The 22,694-nt window shown below is 32.6% G+C and overlaps 1 protein-coding gene across 1 annotated transcript in view; it reads left to right on the forward strand.

Moving 5' to 3' along the window:
* The window catches only part of LOC143223920 (uncharacterized), a 164,144-nt gene that overhangs the window by 16,982 nt on the left and 124,468 nt on the right, over nucleotides 1-22,694 (forward strand). Inside the window, exons 8-12 of the mRNA XM_076452394.1 lie at nucleotides 119-203; nucleotides 717-825; nucleotides 13,409-13,520; nucleotides 14,209-14,327; nucleotides 14,666-14,851. Of these exons, the coding sequence (XP_076308509.1) occupies nucleotides 119-203; nucleotides 717-825; nucleotides 13,409-13,520; nucleotides 14,209-14,327; nucleotides 14,666-14,851 (611 nt within the window). The remainder of the gene's footprint in view (nucleotides 1-118; nucleotides 204-716; nucleotides 826-13,408; nucleotides 13,521-14,208; nucleotides 14,328-14,665; nucleotides 14,852-22,694) is intronic.

Below are 22,694 nucleotides of genomic sequence, written 5' to 3' on the forward strand. Positions count from 1 at the left end.
TAAAAGTATAGCATTTAAATTTGTAGCTATTTTACTCAGTATATTTATTACATTTCTAACAAAAATTGATCTGCTTATTTTACTTTATTTTCAAACTACTTTATTTTCTATCTTTTAGCTCCTACAAAATTTTATGTTTTTGCTAGTCCTCCTCCTTATGTGCTGGCAAATGCTGACCATTTTATATGGAAGATTTGTGCTAAGTAAGTATTGACATTAATAATTCACCACTCTGTTTTTCTCACAAGTAAATAGTTTATAAATAGATGTTAGTTACAAGAAACTGTTTTATATTTATCGTGAAAATAGAAGTAACTGAAAAATTAAAACACTTTCAGATGTTGTGTACATTGTAATAAGTTTTTACTGAAATATTTTTTGTTAGATTAGGTACATCAAATAATTTGATGGATAGCAAAAATTTAATAATTTAATGGGATTTTATTTTATTTGTTATAAGATAATACAGTTAATAAAAAGCATATATATATATATAGCTGATGAATAAGTTTTGAATCATGTTTTTACATTAGCAATTGTATAGTTTTTTGAAATTGTTACTTACACTGTGTTAAGCTTATTATAATCATTTAAAGATTAATTTGTTAACTTATTTGATCATTATTTTACAGGTAGTAATATCACAGGCTATTTTCTTTTAAGAAAAATATATCAATGATGAGATTTACCATATAAATTTGTTATATATTTCCCAGGCATACATATGGTCAGAATGTTGAAGGTACACTTAAGGCATTTGTGACCTATGTGCCATTTTCTAAAGGAAAATCTTTTAATTTACCATTCCTTAACTATGAAGGAAATGTAAGTAACTTTATGAATAATACTTATATTATTTCTTTATTGTTTTCTTGAAATATTGTTATAGTTGTAATTTTAATAACATGTTTATTTTACAAAAAAATTATTTGTATGCTAGCTGCAACCTGCAAAATAGTTGCAGTAGTTTTCATGCCCTTTGTTTGAATTTTCCCCATTTTATCAATATCATGCATGCTCTTTAAGATATGCTTTCTTTAAGGTGTTATGTATTAGACTGATAAATCCTTGTCTATTTGAAAACATTCTACAAGGTTGGACAAAGAAACTCACATAGATGTATCTTTATTAAAATTACACATATTTGACTTTATTTAACAGAACTATACATAAAGTAAATAGTTGTGATAAATTTGGTAAAGTAAATTATTTTGGTTGTTGATGGTGTGAGTGTTGGCTTAGTATCTATAGAGATGAGCATGACTTAGTACTGTGAAAGAAAATAGGTACAGCTTAGAGGTTTTAGATGATTAAAAAAAGCAACTAGATCTCTGTTAGATCTCATAATGTAAACCACCACTATAGCCTGTAAATACTTTGGAAGTGGTGATAGGCTTTTGGTGAATGGATAAATGTGACATTTTATGATTGTTGATACTACCAATAAATGTGCAAAAGTTGTTATCAATTACCTTGGCTTAAGTATTGACACTTTAGAATAAGATATCCAACAGAAATTATATGCAAGTAAAACCTGTGTGCTAAATGAACTGTAGTTTTCTTTCAAAACACAAACTGCACTTGTTTAGACTGTTCTCTATAGAACAGTGAGATGTATTTCTTATTGCTTTTAATTGTGATGAAGTCAGTGGCTGAGATTATTATTGTTATAGTACATGAAAGACAAGTGACCCAAACTAGCAATTTTTCAATTAGCATTTTATCTGCACATCAGTACATTTAAGGTATAATTATTTCTTCTTTCAGTAGTTGTAATTTTATGTATAAGCTTACTAATCTTAAAAAAGAAGAATCAGTAGTTATACAGTTTTTAGTAAAAATTATAAAAATAATTAAACATAAGTGAAGTAGTACATTTATATTGAAAAACATAAGTTATAATATTAAAATAGAGGATATTTTAAATGATATAATAAAATTGAAAATAAATCCTACCAAAAAAATCTCAAAGAGAGACTAAATTACTGAATTATTTAATCAGAAGTATTCTGATGTTGTGGCTCAGGTTTCTGGCCTCAGCTGGAAACATGAACATGGTATTTTAGTGTTTACACTAAGCACACCTTAAACTGGAGCCAGAGAAATCTTTTTCTCATGCAATTGCATGTAGTATGTGCCAGACGTGTAGTTAGTAAGAATTTAGTGTTTAAAGATACAGCTAAGATAAATGCATTAGTAGACTAAATTGAACCAAGGAGTAACAAGCCTACTGAAGCTTTCTGGGCATTGCATTACATCATAGACATCTTAAGGACAACTCTTGTACAATAGTAGCACCACTTCAATATTAATTCAAAATATAATCCCAGTTTGAATGAACTGTTTAAAGTTATCCCAATCCCTAAAATGTGTCTTTGTTAATGCTCTAGTGTTAGTTTATCTAATGAAAAATAAATTCCATTCAACATGGATATGAATGACATTGGTAGTGAAATTGCAAGTATAGAATGGTTTGAGTGTGCTAAAATGCTAGCATCTATCAGACGAGAGTATGACAAAGAAAGAATTGCTTGTGTTCATTAGTCATTTGCAATACTTCTTGTATAGTATATAATTAATTGGTAGAGTAGATCACTTGTCATTAAAATATTTGATGATTGTTATAGAACCAGAAGGTATGATTGTTCATTGGGACATTATATTATAGGAGTGTAACTTTATTGTTTAACACCTACCTAGCTGGCTCATTAGAAACCAACTGGTCTTCATTACATCCTGGTGATAATAACTTAATTCACTAAGTAAACTAAGTCATAAGTAATCGTTATACATTGGTTCAAAAAAGCCATTGACAAATTAGTTAAACAATGGATAACTAATTTCAGAGCACAGTAGCAGATTCAAACTAAAAAAGGACCAAATTTCAATAGATATGTATTTGTTAAGTTGTGTAAGGTACTGAGTGTAGCAAACCATACTGTGTTTGGTAGTTTAAGTAGATCATCCAACTGCTAAACATAAGTTTTCAATATATATGCAAAAATGGCTTGTTTGGGTTGAGAAAATATTTTACATAGAAGAGTGAACAACATTTCGACCTTCTTCGGTCATCGTCAGGTTCACAAAGAAAGAGATAACTGACCGGAAGCTGACCACATGTTTGGAAGGGGTTGTGTAACTGAGTATTGGAATGTAGAGGGCGGTGTTAAATGTTTGAATATATAATTTTATATATTTTATTATATTAATATAGGTATAAAGGCATTCCTTTATATTGGTTTATTTTGGGTTTAAGTTGTTGTATAAGTAAGGCTTCTTTAATTTTGCATTTGTTTATGTTTGTTTCTTTATTTAGTATTTGAGTGTTTTCTATGGTTATGTTGTGTTTATTTGACTTGCAGTGTTCAAAAACGTGTGAAGGTGACTTTTTATGTTATTTGAATCTGGTTTCCATTTTTTCTATTTGTTTCTCCAATATAGAAGTCGTGGCAGTTATCACATTGTATTTTATAAATAATGTTGGTGTGGTGTTTGTCAGTGTAGTTTTTATATAGTATAGACCTCAGTTTTGTGCCTGGTTTTTGAATAAATTTGGTATTAACTGGAATGTCATATTTTGTTACTAGTTTTTGCCAAATGTTTGTTATTTGTCTGCTGATGTTGGGAATATATGGTATGCAGCAGTATATGGTTTCTTGATTTTTTGATTTGTGAGATATACTTACTTTTGTTGGTTGATTTTGCTTTCTGTCTAGGTGTGTGTGTGTATAATGTTTTCTACGGTTTGTGGAGGAAACTTATTGACGTTGATGAAGTATTGTTTTATTTTGTCTAATTCATCGTTAATTTTATCAGGTGAGCATACTTTTATGGCTGTGTTTATTTGGTTTCTTAGTATGTTGAGTTTTTTGTTTTTTTTCATGTGCTGAGTCCCAAGGAATGTATAGTCCAGTATGGGTGATTTTTCGGTGGATTTCTGTTTTGAATTGTGTGTCGGTTCTTGTAATTTTGAGGTTAAGAAATGATATTTGATTGTTTTCATCCTGTTCACATGTGAAGTTAATGTTGGGATGTATAGAGTTGATGTGATTGAAAAAATTAAGTATGTGTTCTGTGGGTTTGAATCCTGCAACCCTGTCATCTACATATCTGTACCAGTATAGTGGTGGATGTAATGCTGTGTTAATTGCTTGTGTTTCAACTTATGTCATAAAAATATTGGCTAGACCTGGTGATACTGGGTTGCCCATGCTTAGGCCATTTGTTTGTATATAGTTGTGGTTGTTGAACATGAAGTTTGTCTTTATCGTGGTGAATTCTATGAGGGTTGCTAATTGGTTGCTGGGAATATCTATAGTTGGGTTAGGGTCTCGGATATAGAGTTCTAAGGCTATCTTGCAGGCTTCAGTGGTTGGAACTTCTGTAAAGAGGGATATAACATCAAAACTGGCCATTAAGGCTTTATGATTAAGTTGATTTAGATTAGACTTGAAATTAAAAGAGTCTTTGATGAATGAGCTGGCTGATGTTAAACGATTCATATGTGGACATTATTGGTCATAATGGACAATCTGGTTTATGAGGTTTGGGGATGCTATATATTTGTGGTGTGTGTGAGTCGGTTTTATGTAGGTAGGAATAAAGTGTTTGTGAAATTGTGTTGGCTTTTTTCATATTTAGTAGTAATTTGTTCAGTTGCGTCTCGTGTGTCTTTGTTGGATTTGTGTGTATTGGTTTAAATTTGTTCGTGTCTGATAGGATGTTCTTCATTTTTTGGATGTATTCATTCGTGTTTATTATGACTATAGCGTTACCTTTATCTGCTTTTAGAATTTTTATGTTTTTGTCTTGTTTTAGTGTTTTAATGGAATTAATGTCTCTTTTTGTAAGATTGTTTTTTAGTTTTCTGTTTTGTAAAATTATGTTGATGGTTGTGTGAGAAAATTCTTTGAAAAAATCGTTTAAGATGTTGTTTTTAGGTGTTTCTGGAAAATATAAATTTTTACAATCTTACAAAAAGAGACATTAATTCCATTAAAAACCTAAAACAAGACAAAAACATAAAAATTCTAAAAGCAGATAAAGGTAACGCTTATAGTCATAATGAACACTAATGAATACATCCAAAATGAAGAACGCCCCATCAGACACCTAACTAATTTAAACCAATACACACAAATCCAACAAAGACACATGAGACGCAACTGAACAAATTACTACTAAAAATGAAAAAAGCCAACACAATTTCACAAACACTTTATTCCTACCTACCTAAAACCAACTCACACACACCACAAATATACGGCATCCCCAAACCTCATAAACCAGATTGTTCATTACGACCAATAATGTCCACATATGAATCGTTTAATTACAATCTTCGTAAATACATTGCATGGGCATTCTCCAAATGTGTAACATCAGCCAGCTCATTCATCAAAGTCTCTTTTAATTTCAAGTCTAATCTAAATCAACTTAATCATAAAGCCTTAATGGACAGTTTCGATGTTATATCTCTCTTTACAGAAGTTCCAACCACACTAAGCCTGCAAGATAGCCTTAGAACTCTATATCCGAGACCCTAACCCAACTATAGACATTCCCAGCAACCAATTAGCAACCTTCATAGAATTCACCACGATAAAGACAAACTTCATGTTCAACAACCACAACTATATACAAACAAATGGCCTAAGCATGGGCAACCCAGTATCACCAGTTCTAGCCAATATTTTTATGACACAAGTTGAAACACAAGCAATTAACACAGCATTACATCCACCACTATACTGGTACAGATATGTAGATGACAGTGTTGCAGGATTCAAATCTTCAGAACACATACTTAATTTGTTCAATCACATTAACTCTATACATCCCAACATTAACTTCACATGTGAACAGGAAGAAAGCAATCAAATATCATTTCTTAACCTCAAAATTACAAGAACCGACACACAATTCAAAACAGAAATCCACCGAAAAATCACCCATACTGGACTATACATTCCTTGGGACTCAGCACATGAAACAAAACAAAAAACTCAACATACTAAGAAACCAAATAAACATAGCCATAAAAGTATGCTCGCCAGATAAAATTAACGATGAATTAGACAAAATAAAACAATACTTCATCAACGTCAATAAGTTTCCTCCACAAACCGTAGAAAACATTATACACACACACCTAGACAGAAAACAAAATCAAATAACAAAAGTAAATATATCTCGCGAATCAAAAAATCACGAAACCACATACTGCTGCATTCCATATATTCTCAACATCAGCAGACAAATAACAAACATTTGGCAAAACTAGTAACAAAATATGACATTCCAGTTAATACCAAATTTATTCAAAAACCAGGCACAAAACTGAGGTCTATACTATGTAAAAACTACACTGACAAACACCACACCAACATTATTTATAAAATACAATGTGATAACTGCCACGACTTCTATATTGGAGAAACAAGTAGAATAATGGAAACCAGATTCAAAGAACATAAAAAGTCACCTTCACACATTTTCGAACACTGCAAGTCAAATAAACACAACATAACCATAGAAAACACTCAAATACTAAATAAAGAAACAAACATAAACAAACGCAAAATTAAAGAAGCCTTACTTATACAACAACTTAAACCCAAAATAAACCAATATAAAGGAACGCCTTTATACCTATATTAGTATAATAAAATAAATAAAATTAAATATTCAAACATCTAGCACTGCCCTCTACATTCCGTCACTCAGTTACACAACACTTTCCAAACATGTGGTCAGCTTCCGGTCAGTTACCTCTTTCTTTGTGAACCTGACGATGACCGAAGAAGATCGGAAACTTTGTTCGCTCTTCTATGTAAAATATTTTCTCAACCCAAACGAGCTGTTTTTCATATATGTTTCTCTAAAAGTGGGTTTTCTCGACATCACTGATAATTTTTCAATATTTATCAGCTGAAATCAAATTAACTGAATGATCCTATGCCATATTTACCAATGGTATATCACATAATATTAGTCTATCAATTGTTCTCCATATATTTGGACAAGAAGTTATGCTCCCAGTACATCTCATGTATGATCCCAACCAGCTGCAGAATTGTGGAAATTATCACAATAATATGTGAAATGGTTTTTATTCCTGACCCTTTGTTGTTCCCAAGAAAAACTGGGGACTGGAAGCCTGTCATTGATTTTTCATGCCATTGATTCATTCAACTGCTCTGTTTAACCAGAGACCTTTTTCACCTTAAGGAGGGTGTTTTTTCTGGGTTTATGGAGGAACAAGATGAATGTCACCTGTGCTTATCTACACATTTCTATCTCAACACAGTCTTGTAGGCATTTATGGTCAGTCCATCATAAGGTGGTTTTCTATTTTTGCACCCTAACCTTTGGGCTTGCTTTTGCCTCTTACATTTTCTATCAAATGGTCTGAGCTTTTTCTCACCATCTTCATGCTCTAGGGTAGTTTTCCATCATTATATGGATGACTGGTGACTTCTTCTGGCTTATTCTAAACTGGAATCTGCCAGCCATACTCATCAGCTCTTTCATGTGGTTGCTTGTGTTGGCTGGTTAAGCCATATGAAGAAGTCATTCCTCCATTGTACTCAGTATCTTGTCCCTTTAGATGTCCTTTTTGACACTCATCTCAGTTAAGGATACCCTTCATCTCTACGACTTTATTTTGTAGAATTGTTAGTTTGCTGTGCTCTTTCAGCTCACTTTCTGCTCATTAGGTTCTTTCCTTTTGGGAATGTGGACATCAGTGATGTCACTGGTCCCTCTCAGTTGTACATATATATGATGGGCTCATCACAATCAGTGGAACCTTGCTAGGATCCCTTGGCAGCTCCCTTTATATTTCCTTATACTTTCCTGGATGATCTGCATTGGTGGTTAGACAAGGCAGGTGTTTTGCTTGTGTCTCCTCCTCTAGATTTCCATCTATATATGAATGCATCCCTTCAGGACTAGGGGTCATGGTTTGATCACCACGAGGCTTTAGGTTGTTGGCCTGTTGAGAAGCAGTCTTTGCATATTAATGTCCTTGAGCTTCTTGCAATTTGTTGGGCTTTGCATAATTTCCTTCCTCTCATCAGATATTGTCTGATGATGATTCATTTTGACAATTCTACAATAGTACCACATATTCATTACCAAGGGGACATTCAGCCAAAATCTCTCCTTTTGTACATTGTATCTCCTATACTGGCACACACATAGCACATTAATTTCATTGTGTCTCATTTTGGGTACTTTCCATCTCATAGCACATTGTCTTTTCCACTCTGACAACATTTATCTGATGGAGTGGTCTTTTGATTCTCTTTTATTCTGGTGGCTTTGTAATTTGTGTGGTTTTCACATGTAGATGTATTTGCCACAGACTTCATTTACAAAGTACCCCTCTTTTCATCCCCTGTACTTCATCTTCATTCCCTGGTTGGATTCTTGATACCTTCAGTCAGGATTGGTTCCACAGATTTCTTTGTGTTTATCTTCCTCTCTGATTACTTCAGTTGGTGTTCTTTCTGATCTATATCACTCCATGTCAAGTCCTACTGATTGCTCCTCATTAGGGAACTCAACCATAGTTTTTACAGTTACATCAACTGCACCTTTTCACTTCAGTGCCCCTTTCCTTGTCTCCTTCCCTTTTCTGTCACCATTGATCACCTATTCTACATCTGCCATTTACATCTTTCACCTTCATGTCTGGATTTTATCCAGTCCTTGGTGAGGAGATTGGGTTTGTCCCATCAAGTAGCTCTTCTTTTGGTTCATTCCATATGTCTTTATTCTATAGAGGTGTCTCAGCATATCTGGAACATGTTGTGTGGTTCATTTATTACATGGGGATTTTCTGCTGATCTTCCTCCTAACCACATTTTTTGTCTCTTTGACCTCAGCTTATAGGAATGCTTTTTCCTATATTTTTCATTTTTCTAAATACTCTTGCATTTTTCACTTTCCCCACCCTTACCATGTTCATGTCTTCCATCTGGATTTGATGGTCTAATCTTCTGGACTTTGATATTAATGTAGTCCTGCACTTACACTTTACCACCATACTTATTTTCTATTTTATCTGAATAATTTCTTTTTCACAAAGACCTTGCTGGCTAGGGAAGGTAACTCCTCCATTTCACATATTTCCATTCCTTCTATTTTTTTTATCTGTACTTTCATCCAAATCTGTATGGATTTCTATGTTCAGTCTGTACCTTATACACTGCCTGCATGGTTCTTTTCTTGATATCCCCATTTCTGACTCATTACACCTCTGTTTGGGATCTATTCCCTCCTATCCACATCAGTTGGGTTGGATAATTGATGCAATTGACTCATTCCTCCTTCTGTTATTTACATCAGGATTTATTCAGGGTGTCTTCTCATTAGATTTGCAACCTCACCTTTTCCCACCCACTTTATCTTTGTTGGCTGTTGGAAGAAACTGTACAGTTAGTATATGAATTACACCTACTAAGTCCATCTTCCATTATTTATACTATGTTATATTTCTTCATCATTGGGTTTTCTTCTTCCATTTGTGGTTGTGCTCTAAGTATAGGTGTGACTCTGAATGGGTAAGTCTAGATTCATACCTTTTTAATTTTGGGGCTCTTTCTTCATTTATTCTTTACATGGATCCTGTTCTGTGGCAAGTAGTGCCTGACCAGGTATTCTTCAATTAGAAATCTACACTGTACAGCCATATTGACTTATATTTTATCTTCCATGACTTAACAATGCTCACTGTTGAGGTGGGGTTTCCCACAATATTGCTTACATGTGAATAACCCCCTGATGTAATTGCTTCATAAACTATCCCATTCTAGACTGTGCCTGCTATGGACTTCATGGGTAAAGCAGAAGTGGATAGCAGCCCATCCCTGCCATGCCTTGTATTTAATAAATTGGTAGGGTCTGCTTTATAAAATAGAGTTTTGTAGTCATCCATTGCACTTTCTCAAGTGATAACTTTCCTCTGGACCTTCTAACATACTACTACCCCTTTTTTTTTGTAGTGATGTTTGGAAATTCTTATTACTTTCCAGTTCCAAGCTGCTGGGGTGGCCCAGGTGGTCAACCATAGAGGTACCTTTCTGAACAGGTTTCACACAAAGTTGGCTATAACCATTAAGTGCAGATAGAGAAGTGGTGTTCTGTGAGTGTAGATGATGTGATATCTTTCAATATGCATTATAAAATCACAGAGGAGTGAAGCATCCCATTATGGTTGTTTGTATTCTTCCCTCCTCAATCATTCTCCTGTGTTGTGGGCCACTGTGGAAAAAAGAGAAATTGTTCCACTTCTGTATTTTTTGCTATCATTTATTGTATCTCATTCCAAGAATTCTACTAGTTTTTGGATGGTTCTGGTCAGTTTCACTACTGGGAGATATGATTTCTATCATATAGAAATTATTTTGATACTGGATGTCAGGTCCCAGGATCAGTATATCAAAAATATTGCATATGTCATGATCAGAAGTCTGGGTGATTCTAGATTCTCCCCAGTCTCTTGAACTTGAGATGAAGATGGTATGATTCTCATTCTACCCCCAGTTGAATGCTGATTTCCAGCAGCATGGAGTTTTAATGTAATTGATGTACCAAGTACATTCTATCGTACTTTAGCCACTCTATGCCTAGGGGCACATCCATTGATTAACCCACTTTTATACTATATAGGAATGAGATACATATACAGTTCATGAATGGGGTGACTATCTTGTCACAGTTCTTTCCAACTTGGATATACCTTTCTGCTTTTATGCCTTTATCTCCTACATATTTCATAGATTGGCAAAGAGTGTACCTGATTCAGAAGTAGTGCTGTTCTATGGTTGGATCTAACTCTCTGATTTACAGAGGTATAATTTGGATGATTTTTGGTGTTACTTCTGTTATTCCTTTTCACTGCTCCCACCTCCTATTCAATGTCAGATTCTAGCTAATATTGTCAGTAGAGAGAAGTACATTTTCAGAATTTATTATTTTCTTTTTCTGAAAATGTATTTTCAATAGATACTTTTCTCTACTCACATTTCTAACCCTTCCTCTTCAGTTTCCTGTGTTGCGTATGTCTTTTGCCAAACTGCAAAGTGATAGTTCAGAAGATATAGAGGGAATCACATGCATCACATGAGTATGTCACTCTTCTATTGGTGAAGAAATGATGCATGATGATTTGCATAAGAAACATGTTGGAATCATTCAGTTCTGATACTGGAGTAGCAGAAGACTTGTGGCATGAACAAAAAGAATAGGTAAGCACTTTCTAACTTTCTAGATTATTTTTCTGTTGGAGAATGAAAATGCTGAAAAAGTCCAGTAGAATTTAACTCGAACAGGTTTCAAAATCTCATATCATACTTTAGAAAGAGTAATTTTCTTTCCTGGGTTTGTGTTTTAAACAAAATACTTCTTTAGTGTTGTACATGTGAGTTTTGTGCACATATGATTCATTTCCTTATTCTTTTTTGTGTGCATCTTATGCCATTGTGTTCAAATTCTATTTAGGCTAACTAAGGAATGCAATTCTCAATTTGTTGATTGTGCTTATTTTCTACTTTAATTTTAATGTTTTATCTACTTTATAGTTGACTTAAGGTTAAGTCTAAGATACAAGAGAATAGGGAGCACTATGAAATGTGGTAGCCACAGTGTATCCTTTAAATACAAGCTGAAGCAGGACATATTGCAATTATATCATGAGGTACCAGATAATTTTTTTTACAAAACTTTGCAACTTATCACATGACCTAGATCAGATATAGATAGTTTGAAAATAGTAATTTAGGATGCTCATGACTTTTTAAAATAAGAAATATACACAATGGGTGAGTAAAATATGTATTATGTGAATACTCAAGAAGTGTTTTGGTTTATTACTTTTCATTCTTTATAAGAAAATAATTCTATTCTTGAGCTGATTAATTATTTTTTATGTAAAATAAAAATTTAGTTTATCTCTTCAACTTGAGTAAAGACTTTAAAATATGTATATACAATGTATTTTGATAAACTGTTTAAACATGTAACAAAATTCCACATTTTCTAATTTCCACATAGGACATAAAATGTATTGTGTACAAAGGTTTGCAAAATATTGGATCCCCAAAACTAATATATGTAAGATCATTCTTTATTAGGCTTAATAAAATTTTAAAATCCTCCTATGGAAATTTATTTTAGGTTTATAAACTTTTATAGTGATTTATTTTATTTCTTTAATTGTTTCTTTATATTAATGACATTTGAAACACTACTGAAAGTATGTTTCTTATCAGTGAGAAAAATTCATTGTCTTTTTTTATATAAACATTTTACACTCATTAATTTTATTATAAATTCCAGACACCATTAGCCCTGATGGTTTTGGCATTTTATTAGTTGGTTAATAAAACCAATGGCTTTGTAAAATAGTCAAACATGTTTTAAAAATTACTTTTATATGGATGCCAGGGTCTTTGGATGTCATTGAATTTTAATATCTGAATGTTGGTTAGCCATATTAACCTTATGTTTTCAGTTAAAGTATACATTTTTCATAGAAAATTATGTAAAGTATGAAACAGCCTAGAAAATATAAATCATATGGGATTTAAATCCCCCTCCTTCAAAATGCACATTGGAAACTTGATGATTATTACCATCTCTTTGTGTTTTTTAAACCCACATTTCATTCATTTCTACTCCTTGAGAAGTTCATAAGATCATGTATTCTCATCTCATTTAGAATTATTTATATATGAAATGCTAGTTATTAATCATGTTTAAAAATTTCCAAGTTTTATATCTTTTAATTTTTGGAAGATAAAGTTTTGATTTAGTGCTCATTGTGAGATTGTAAGCTTAGATAAAATTGGATTTTGTTCTATTACTTTGTGATCTAACAAGGAAAACTAAAATGAAACACCATCATCTTTAATTATTGTCCTTGTTACCTATGCAGCTAACTATATTTTTCTTATTTTGCACACAACATGCTAACATTGCATGCTCAGTATGATATGGAACTCTAATGTACTATATTGTACAATAATTATGTTTTGAAAAACTACAATCCCAATATACACCGAAGGAATCAGAATTTAATATGATGGTCATGTGTGTTTTCTATTATTAAATGTTTTCAAAAGTAACCTGTTGTTTAAGAAAGTTTATGAAATTTTAACAAACAGTTACATTTAGTTTAATCTAATCAAAAATATGTGTATTTGAAATTTTTATATTTAATGTGAGAAAAATGAGTTGTTATTAGAAAATTAATATCTAAAGTAGCACTAATTCATTATGGAATTGTAACAGAGTTTTCACAGAAAAGTGGATATCTACATTTCTGTGAAAAGAGTTGAAAATGAGAATATATTTTTATAATTAGATATTTTGGTTATAATAAGTGTGAATTTTCTTGCAGATTGATGGCTGCTTTGATTTAATTATTAAAGAAGAGGTATTGAGATGGAAGACTGAGAAGTACTTCTTCCAAACTATCATATTAAAAGCCACTGTTATTGAAAAACAAATGTGTATGTAACTTTTTAAATATCCTTAGTTTTTAAACATTTAAGACATCACAAACTATTAAATTTTTTCATATATACAACTAAAAACAAATCTAGAAAAAGAGTAAAATGTAAATATTAAATCAGAATTAACTTTGCTAATAAAGTGAGTAGTTTATAAAGTTTCAGAGTATTTTATAAAAGATGACTTCTAGGCTATAATATCCACAATAAATTATGCTACAATTGCTTTAGTTTCCATGGTTTATTTTCACAGCATCTGTTGATAAGTAGTATCTTCTTTACATTATTGATATACAGTAGTAAGGCAAATATCCAACTTATTTATAAATATTAATTAATTTGATGATGACTGCTAGTCAATATCAGATTACTACATACATTTCTGTTTATTATTTTATACATAACTACTTTTTTGGAATATATTAATATCCGTATACAGAGTGACCTTGTTAATATTTGGTATTGTGACAGGACTTATTGGTTTATGAAATATCTGGTGAGAAAATATTTACTTCATTAGGATGGCTAAATAAAAATCATTAGAAACATTATACATTTTTTCAGGCATTTATTTTTAACTTGATGATTAAAAGTATGGTAATATATATAAACAGGTGTTAATGAACCTTCTTTTCATGATGTTTAATAATTTAATTATAGAATGTTTAAACTTTTGTGTCTGATACAGACGCCATGCAAAGTGTCACTGAAGAACTTAATCTGGTTGTTGTACCTATTGAGCTGACTTTTCCCAGTGTGGATCTGCACTCACCGCATTTTCATTTAAGCCTTCCATATTTTGGAAAAGTAAGGGATTTTATAAATGGTGTATTTTGAAATTTCCTAACCTGTTCTTTAACATTATGTTGGCAGTAATATAAAGGTAGTTTGTGTTAATTGATTATATAAAGTAGTAGGTTATTAAGGTGTAAAGTATTGTAAATGAAAATTGGTAGAAAATAATGTTAATGCTGACTGCAATTGAGACAAAATATATTATTTCTTTTTTAATAAGTAGAATAACATTATTTTGTTGCTTGATCGATTTTTTTATATTTTGGTGCCTAATACTTAGCTGAACAAATGATTTTTATTATTTTAATCAAGAAACAATGATTTGAATTGTGATGCTTTGAAACACCCAGGTCAATGTAAAAACACCTGATGGAAAGCCAGCACCAGGAGAAATTATTGAAATTTGTTATAAAGCTTTTCAACAGTTCAATATATCACCATCTAAACACTGCAAGAATTTTACTTCAGAAACTGAAGGATCAGTACAATTTGTTATACCTGCTCAACCTAATTTCATTCAAGGGATTTATATAGAGGTGAGGTGTTTTGCCCAATTATACTATTCATTAGTGTACACATATATATATTTCATACACTTGTGATTTTTCTGTAATTCCAAGTAGCAAAGCTCTTTGTTTAGAAAAGTAAACTCCTTTTCATAATTACACCAGAAGTCCAATAATTTTTTGGTAATTTGATAAAAATGCTTTGAATAAATTTTGGTAAAAATTTACTTTTTTTGTTCTCATATAACTTCAGAAGTTTAATCTGAAAATTTTATCCAAGAGATTCTTAATTAAAACATTTAAATTGTGTATTGAGGTAATAATACTGTCTGAAGATATTTTTCCTTAAAACTGCAAGTAATGTGATTTATTGAACTCAGTACACACATACATATACTCAAATTTGCTAATGATATCAAGGTCTTGCATGTTGCTAGTTGTGAAGAGCATGCTGCTTGCTGCTTTATAAAATGATTTAGATCATTTTGTGAATTGAGCAATTAAAGGGCAAATAAGTTTTAATTACAGTAAGTTTAAGATAGTATGTGTGAGTTAATATAAAGTGAAATATAAGTATAATTTGAATGGGACTCATGAACGAATGGGATCTTGGTATAAACATAAGTTTCCTAAACCATTCAAGTAGTATGCCATTATTAAAAGTAAGGCAAATAAAATTTTAGATTATATCTACAGAAATATTGAATATAAGCGTAAAGACTTTATAATTTCATTGTATAGGTCACTGGTTTGGTCACAGTACTGGGTTCCTTACCTTAGGAAAGACATTGAATTGTTGGAAAGAGTTCAGGAGGGTTACTAGAATAGTGCCTTGGATGGAGGGGTTGTCATATGATGAGAGATTAAGTTTTCTGAAATTGTGTTTTCTTGAAAAAAGTAGAGTTAGAGGGGACATAATTGATGCACTTAAGATTGTAAAGGGAATTGATAGTGTAGATGCATCATATTTTTTCATACTTAACAGTGAGGGTAGGAAGACTATGGACACAAATATAAATTTTGACAGGTAAGAGTCATCTTCAGGTAAGACAGTTATATTTTTCTAACAGGATGGTTGGCTTCTAGAATGGGTTAAACTTCAGATGTTTAAGTGAGTTTAATAGAAAGTTTCATAACTATATGAATGATAAGGGCTGGCTTTAAGATTTTATTAATTTATTTTTTAATAGTTTGACCTTGGTTTAATTTAAAGGATGGGACAGTTGAGATGGATCAGTAACTCTGTTATTGTCTTTAAACATTATGCTATATTTATATAATGTATGTTTTATTGGACATATTTTAGATAGTTAATTTTATAGGAATTTAAAACAGACTCCGCCTGCTCTTTTATCATTTTCGGTGGCTTTATTCATAAGAGAAACTTTTTTATGAAGGAAGCTCAGAAACTGTTGCTGGGTTTAGGTAATTTTTTTTAAGTATATTAAAGCACTGAATTTTAACTCTACAAGTTTTTATTTGGAAAGATCTAAAATTTATCAAATAATATAATTTTTATCATATCTTTCTCTAAATTTAATATGCTTTCACTTTTGTTATAAAAATTCCATTTTTTTATATCTCCAAGTATCTGTTTATATATATATATATATATATATATATATTGAATCATTCTGAATGTCTATCATTTTAACAATCTTGCATAGACTTTTTCAAGTATTGTTGAACAAGCAAAACTTAATGAGCCTGTAGGACTTTCTTTCAAGTTGCATTAGATATGAAGACAGTTTTTTCTGAGACAATAACTTATCACCTCTCACACCAATGCCATTTTCTCACACTTCTGCCTATCTGTCAGGTAGGCTTGCCACTAGCTTTGACCTAACTCCCTCATAAGTTCACATGTTTAAGTAAAATACACTGGTGCATCAATTGCTCTCCATCAATAGAAGGGTGATGAAATCTCCATGTTCATTGTCTTTCCCTATGTATTTGTTTTCATGATAACTTTATTAATATCCTTGGCATTATAGTGAACAGATGAATTAAAAATTCTTGTCTAAGTTGAGGGTGATGAGTTTTGTGTTTGTTAATAAAACTTTGGTTTTTCTTTTACATTGGATTTTGTTTTAAAAGAGTGATTCTTATCTCTTCTTCTCAGATTTTGGGGATTTCTACGTAATCCTGTGTAAGTGATAATGTTACACACACAGGTTTTTTTGTCTATTGTCAATTTTAGAGGCATGTTGACTACTGGAAATATTAAAGCCTTTATTCAATGTGTTCTTGATTACCACATGCTTAGTAGGCCTTCTACTCCCTTTCCTTTAATTGACATCAATTGTAAATGGCCTATTAGACTGTGAATTTAATCTGATTTATTTGGAGTAATGCCTTACCATTGGAGAAATAGTCTTAAATGTCCTTTCTCTTTATGGTTGTCATTCTCAAGTATCTTCTTTTCTTTATCATTCACATGTCCTTTAATTTTGCTTATTCATCTCTCAGTGAATCCAATTCCTAGGATTGTTTTGTCTTTACTCCTAGATTCGTATTGGTGTTTACTTTGTTTATTCTCTCCAACAGCTCTTTACTCATACTTAAATACTTCATTCATCTTGCATTTGTGACTCTTTTGTCCTGACTTACAAAAATTCTATATTTCCTTCCTAGATTCCTTGTCTTTGATATCTATTTGGAGATTGGATCCTTTGCCTTCTCTTTCACTCTCTAGATCCCCATTTTGTCTTCATATTTTTTTCATCATATCTATTTTTTTCTCTGAAACACTTTCTCATACTCCAAAGACATTTTCTGTAGAGGTTTGTTTCCATTATTTTTGCCAGCTTAGTCTATTCCAGTTATTTTGCTCTGTCCCATTTCATTTAGTTCCCATGTTGTTGAAACTTATTGGGTCATATTCAGAGCCTCTGAGAGCTGTTTCTGAGCTAATTTAAGATATATGATTAGACCTCCACTCTCTGAAGGATCTTCCCACCAGATACACTTTACTACATTTTTAAACAAGTTTTTAAGATATTTAATTAAACTTAAGATGAGAAAAAAAAGTGTTAGTCTGAGAAACATTTATTACAATGAAATATTTCTTTATTTCATATAATTTTCTATCTAATATATATATGTTTAATATGTATTTTTTATTTGTAATAGCTCTTATTAAAAAATTAAAATACAATTGATAAGCAAAAGCAAAACTTAATGTTCTTTATTATTAGGAATAATAATAAAGCCTTGTTTGGTTCTGCTTATCAACAGTGCTTTAATTTTTAATAAGAGATATTACAGATAAAAGGCCCAGCATGGCCAGGTGTTTAAGGCACTTGACTCGTTATCTGAGGGTCGCAGGTTCGAATCTCTATCACACCAAACCTGCTCGCCCTTTCAACCATGGTGGTGTTATAATGTGCAGTCAATCCCATTATTTGTTGATAAAAGAGTAACCCAAGAGTTGACAGTGAATGGTGATGACTAGCTACCTTCCCTTCTAGTCTTACAATGCTAAATTAGGGACAACTAGCCTAGATAGCCCTGGTGTAGCTTTGCACAAAATTTAAAACAAACCAAACCAATTACAAATAAAGAATAATAAAAAATACAAATTAAAAATTAAAACACTGTTGATGAGTAAAAACAAAACTTAATGTTCTTTATTATTGCTAATAAGTTTCAGTAAAAATATGTATTATTTTTTATTTTATTTTGTCTATGTTTTGGAAACTCCAAAACTCTGTCATAAGTCTACAATTCATTTTATAGTGCTTTATGGGATTTTATGTCAGCAAATGTTTCAATTATGTGATTAAAATTTTGGTCTCTTGCAAGTTTTGATCCAATGACCAGTGTTCCGAAATCTGTTTACATATCTGAATTGAGGTATTTTTTAACATGAGCAAGAGTACTGAATGACCTCTGCTTCAGCTACAGTCCCTAGAAGAGTGCCAAAGATATGCAGAAATACACAATGACATGGAACTGAGCTTGAAATTTTAAGTTCTTGAACCTTATTTAGGAGGTCCAGTGATTTTAAAGTAATGTCTCCAAAGATAGCCAAATGAATTAATTTCAAATATATCACTTCTTCATTCAAATTTGTTGTGGCATCTGCATGGTACTCTTTAATGCATGATTTACATCTTTTTTCAGTATGATTTTTCATTCATTTTTCTGTATTTCCACATAAACCCAGATTTCTTATCTAAAAACTTTATAGCTTCATCATGATGTTTAATGCTGGAAATTAGTTAGATTGTTGAGAATTACATAAAAACGTATGTCTTGAATAGGCCTTTGGGATTTCCAACTATTGCGTTATTTGCAGTTTCATTGTGAAACAATTTCATCTTCTTAGTGCATATTTCTGGAAATGTTGGCTTGATATTTGTTGCATTGTCAGCAACTTTAGCTTCAGGAAGTGTGGTATTTTAGTTTCCTTGAGTAAAGCTTAATTCAACCAACAAGCTTTCAATGTATTTAATTTCAACATCGATGGTAGTATTTCAAGCTTGTGGCAGTTTGCTTCTGTAGTCAATTAGTTCCAATAACTTTACCCAGATTGATGCCATGATACTGCACTTCAATAATGTATTATATTCCAAAACACCCTGTAGTAGAGAATAAGTCTCTACAGACAAATTTAGTTTGTTCCAGTATTTTAGTGCAATGGCAGTCGTAGCTAAATGAGCTGCAATTGGCTATACATAATCCACCTGTGCACTACAACAAGTGTAAGACATTAAATATAGAAAAATTCCAACACATTTCTTCAAAATTTTCCATCACTGGGTAATACAGCTAAATAGATTATAAAGTTACTGTATTATTCCCAAAAATGTCACAACAGTCAGTAGCATGCATTCCACACAAGTTAAGACTATGACAAGTACATGGAGAAAACTTTGATAAAGAATTCTAATAATGAAAAAGTGCATGTGCATCATTAAATGTCCCATTCATGTTACTTTTATTGTCATAAACTTAGCCACAGCATTCATTAATCAAAATTAAGTGTTTCTTAAATATCGAGCAAACCAAGACTGCAATTGCAACTCATGTTTTTTGGCTGCAGTCAGTGAATTCCATATGTGCATTTTTCTTCATTGAAGTAAACATAACAAAAGATAAATATTGGGGATATACCCATTGAGGTTACTCTCTATGCTAGTTTGAATTTATCAATAGGAGTTATTGTTGAGAGATTTGAAGAACACCCTCACCTGAGAGATTCTATGTAGTTTCTCCATCCAAAGAGTTTCTGCAGTGAAGTGTATCTCCACTCGCAAAGATAGAATTATGCTGCCAACCAGTGTTCAAATTTTGATGTTTACATCACCACAACCACCAGCTACCATCTAGGCAGGTTATCTAAATTGTAAGGTACAGCCATATATTCTGAATCATTTCACATATCTCCAGTGTCAGCAGTTTGGTCACTCAAAGGCATCATGTTGTAGGAACAAGGATTATGAGTGCAAAATGGACCCTCATTGTGTTAATTGCAGTGGCACTCACCCCTCTTACTTTTGTTCTTATGGGTGGAGGAAAAAGAGGTACAATATTTGAAAACAGTTCATCACATTTCTTACCCCAAGGCTCGAAAGTTACTGTCCATCTTGGACATCTGCTGCACTTTGTTCCACTTCTACAGTGCAGACAGATCTTTCCATACCTTCATCAGAGTCATTCTTGAACTGTGTGAATAGTCTTTTGCCCTTCATGGTTAAGAAAGTATACAGGTCAACATTTACACCAATCTCTGTACCCACCAATCCTTCCAGTGACTGCTCAGGTCCACTTCCTTTGGCTTTTGGCATATGCTCAGGCCCACCTTTTTTGGCCATGAAATGTTGAACAATTATTCTTCTCGACTTCAGTTGCTGGACTCTTGATCTACCAACAATTAAGGGCAGGATCCATGGATGTCGAAAGACCTCCTTCTAATAAAGAAAAACGATCTGCTCATGAACCAAAAGCTTCTCCACCAACTTTTCCACCTAAATAAAAATGGCCACATTGATACAATGGAAGTATGTCAAGGTTTTTGTTCAAATATAGACAATATTAAGGATTTGATTGATTCTTATAATCCTCTATGTCTCTCTTTACAGGAAATGTTTCTGAAACCTGCCAATGCAGTTACCTCTCAGCAGTTTTTTGTATAAAAATGACAGGTTGTGTGATGGACAAGTGTATGGAAGGGTGGCACAGCTGGTTGATCAGCATGTGCCTACCCTATTTTTACCACTCAATACATTTTTGGAATTTACAGTTTGTTCTCTCTACCTGTCTCCTGAAGAGACCTATGATCAGTCTGACCTGATCATCTCATTGAACAGTCACCTTCTGTTTTAATCCTGGTGGATTTTAATAGACACAGTCCCCTCTGGAGTGGTATTGATATTGATGGGAGGGGTTGTTCTGTAGAGAGTTTACTCTCAAATCACAAGCTTTCTTTCTTCAATACTGTTTTTTATTCTTATTTTCATGCTCTCCTTCACTTTTCCCTCATTTCTCTTGGAGAGTTGACAGTAACCCATTGAGCATATGCACCTCCCCCGTGGATTTTCCAGTTCTAATAAATTCTTTCTCAGATTGCTTTGTCCTAGATTTTGAACCTTACCTCTTCTCTTCTCAGGGAATTGATATAATTGCTAAACTATACTGATTATGCTTCTAGCATTCCATTGCCAACTCCCAGACCAGACTCTTGACAACAGCATGATTTCTACTTTTATACACATTCACTCCACATCAACATGCTCAAACTTCTTACTGTTTGTTTGGCATGTTTTCATTTCCTACCCATTTTATACTTTGGCATTACATGCCATTTAAGTTTATGTTAAACATGTAAATTTACAAGTGATTAAATTAGCTCAAAACTAGTGCCATGCAAGCATCATAGGAAGATGTGCATTTCTATGTGAGTGGTGAGATTTGGAAAATGTATTTGGTGAACTATTGTATGTCATTTCTATTTTGACATTTCCACAGTTATTCCTTACATAAACTCTCAAGGAAACACTCTTATAGACCCTTTGGTTTAGGGCTTTGACCTACTATTCTTTGGTCATTCACATCAAGTTTGTCTTGTTGTCTGTTATGTGCCAGGAGCTATGTACCTTACAGTGTACTTACTGCCTCTACTCTTGGAGTTATATATTCTCCACCCCCAGGTTTTTCATTGGATTTGCTCTTAGTTGGGCACACCCCACATTAATTCCTCTGCCATCCCTCTAGACTCAAATGTCCTTTTCTTCTGGTGCCCTACTCCTCATCCTTCAATGCTTGCTGTCAAACCTCTCAACCAGGACTGGTGTCACTTTTCTCTATATGTCTATCTTCCCCTTTGATTTCTTCTCTTGATCCTTACTTTGACATATGAAACACCTTCTTAAAATGTACTGTGGTTCATCTTTGGCCAACCTTGCCACAGTTTCTTCTTCTTTCTTTGTATCCAGATCCTGCTTTTGTATACCCAATGTTCCTTCACTTTTTCTTCAACCTACATTTTTTATCAAAGGATATTATCCCTCCATCTTCAGGTGCAAGATTTGTAAAGTACATTATCTGTTGGGCTGGACTTTCCTATTATGTAGCGTTGTTCACAGCATTTCACTTTTCCTAGTACCAGAGGGTGTTTTCTCTCCTTGTTCTTTCTTTCCTTTTTCATTGACGTCTTTGCCCAACTTCTATGACTGACTAGGCCCTTAGTGTGGTTTTGCATGCTCTCTTGAGTGCCCCATATGAACCATTGGCTTCTTGCTCTTTGTATCACCATTTTCTTTCATCTTATTTCCTTCTTCTGTTTACTTGTAGTTGCTGTTACTTAGATATCTATGCTATTGATGCTTCTTGCACCTTTTTCAACTACACTTGTATCTCCTATATTCAG

Source organism: Tachypleus tridentatus, chromosome 8, assembly GCF_004210375.1.
Source record: "Tachypleus tridentatus isolate NWPU-2018 chromosome 8, ASM421037v1, whole genome shotgun sequence".
Classification (NCBI taxonomy): Eukaryota; Metazoa; Arthropoda; class Merostomata; order Xiphosura; family Limulidae; genus Tachypleus; species Tachypleus tridentatus.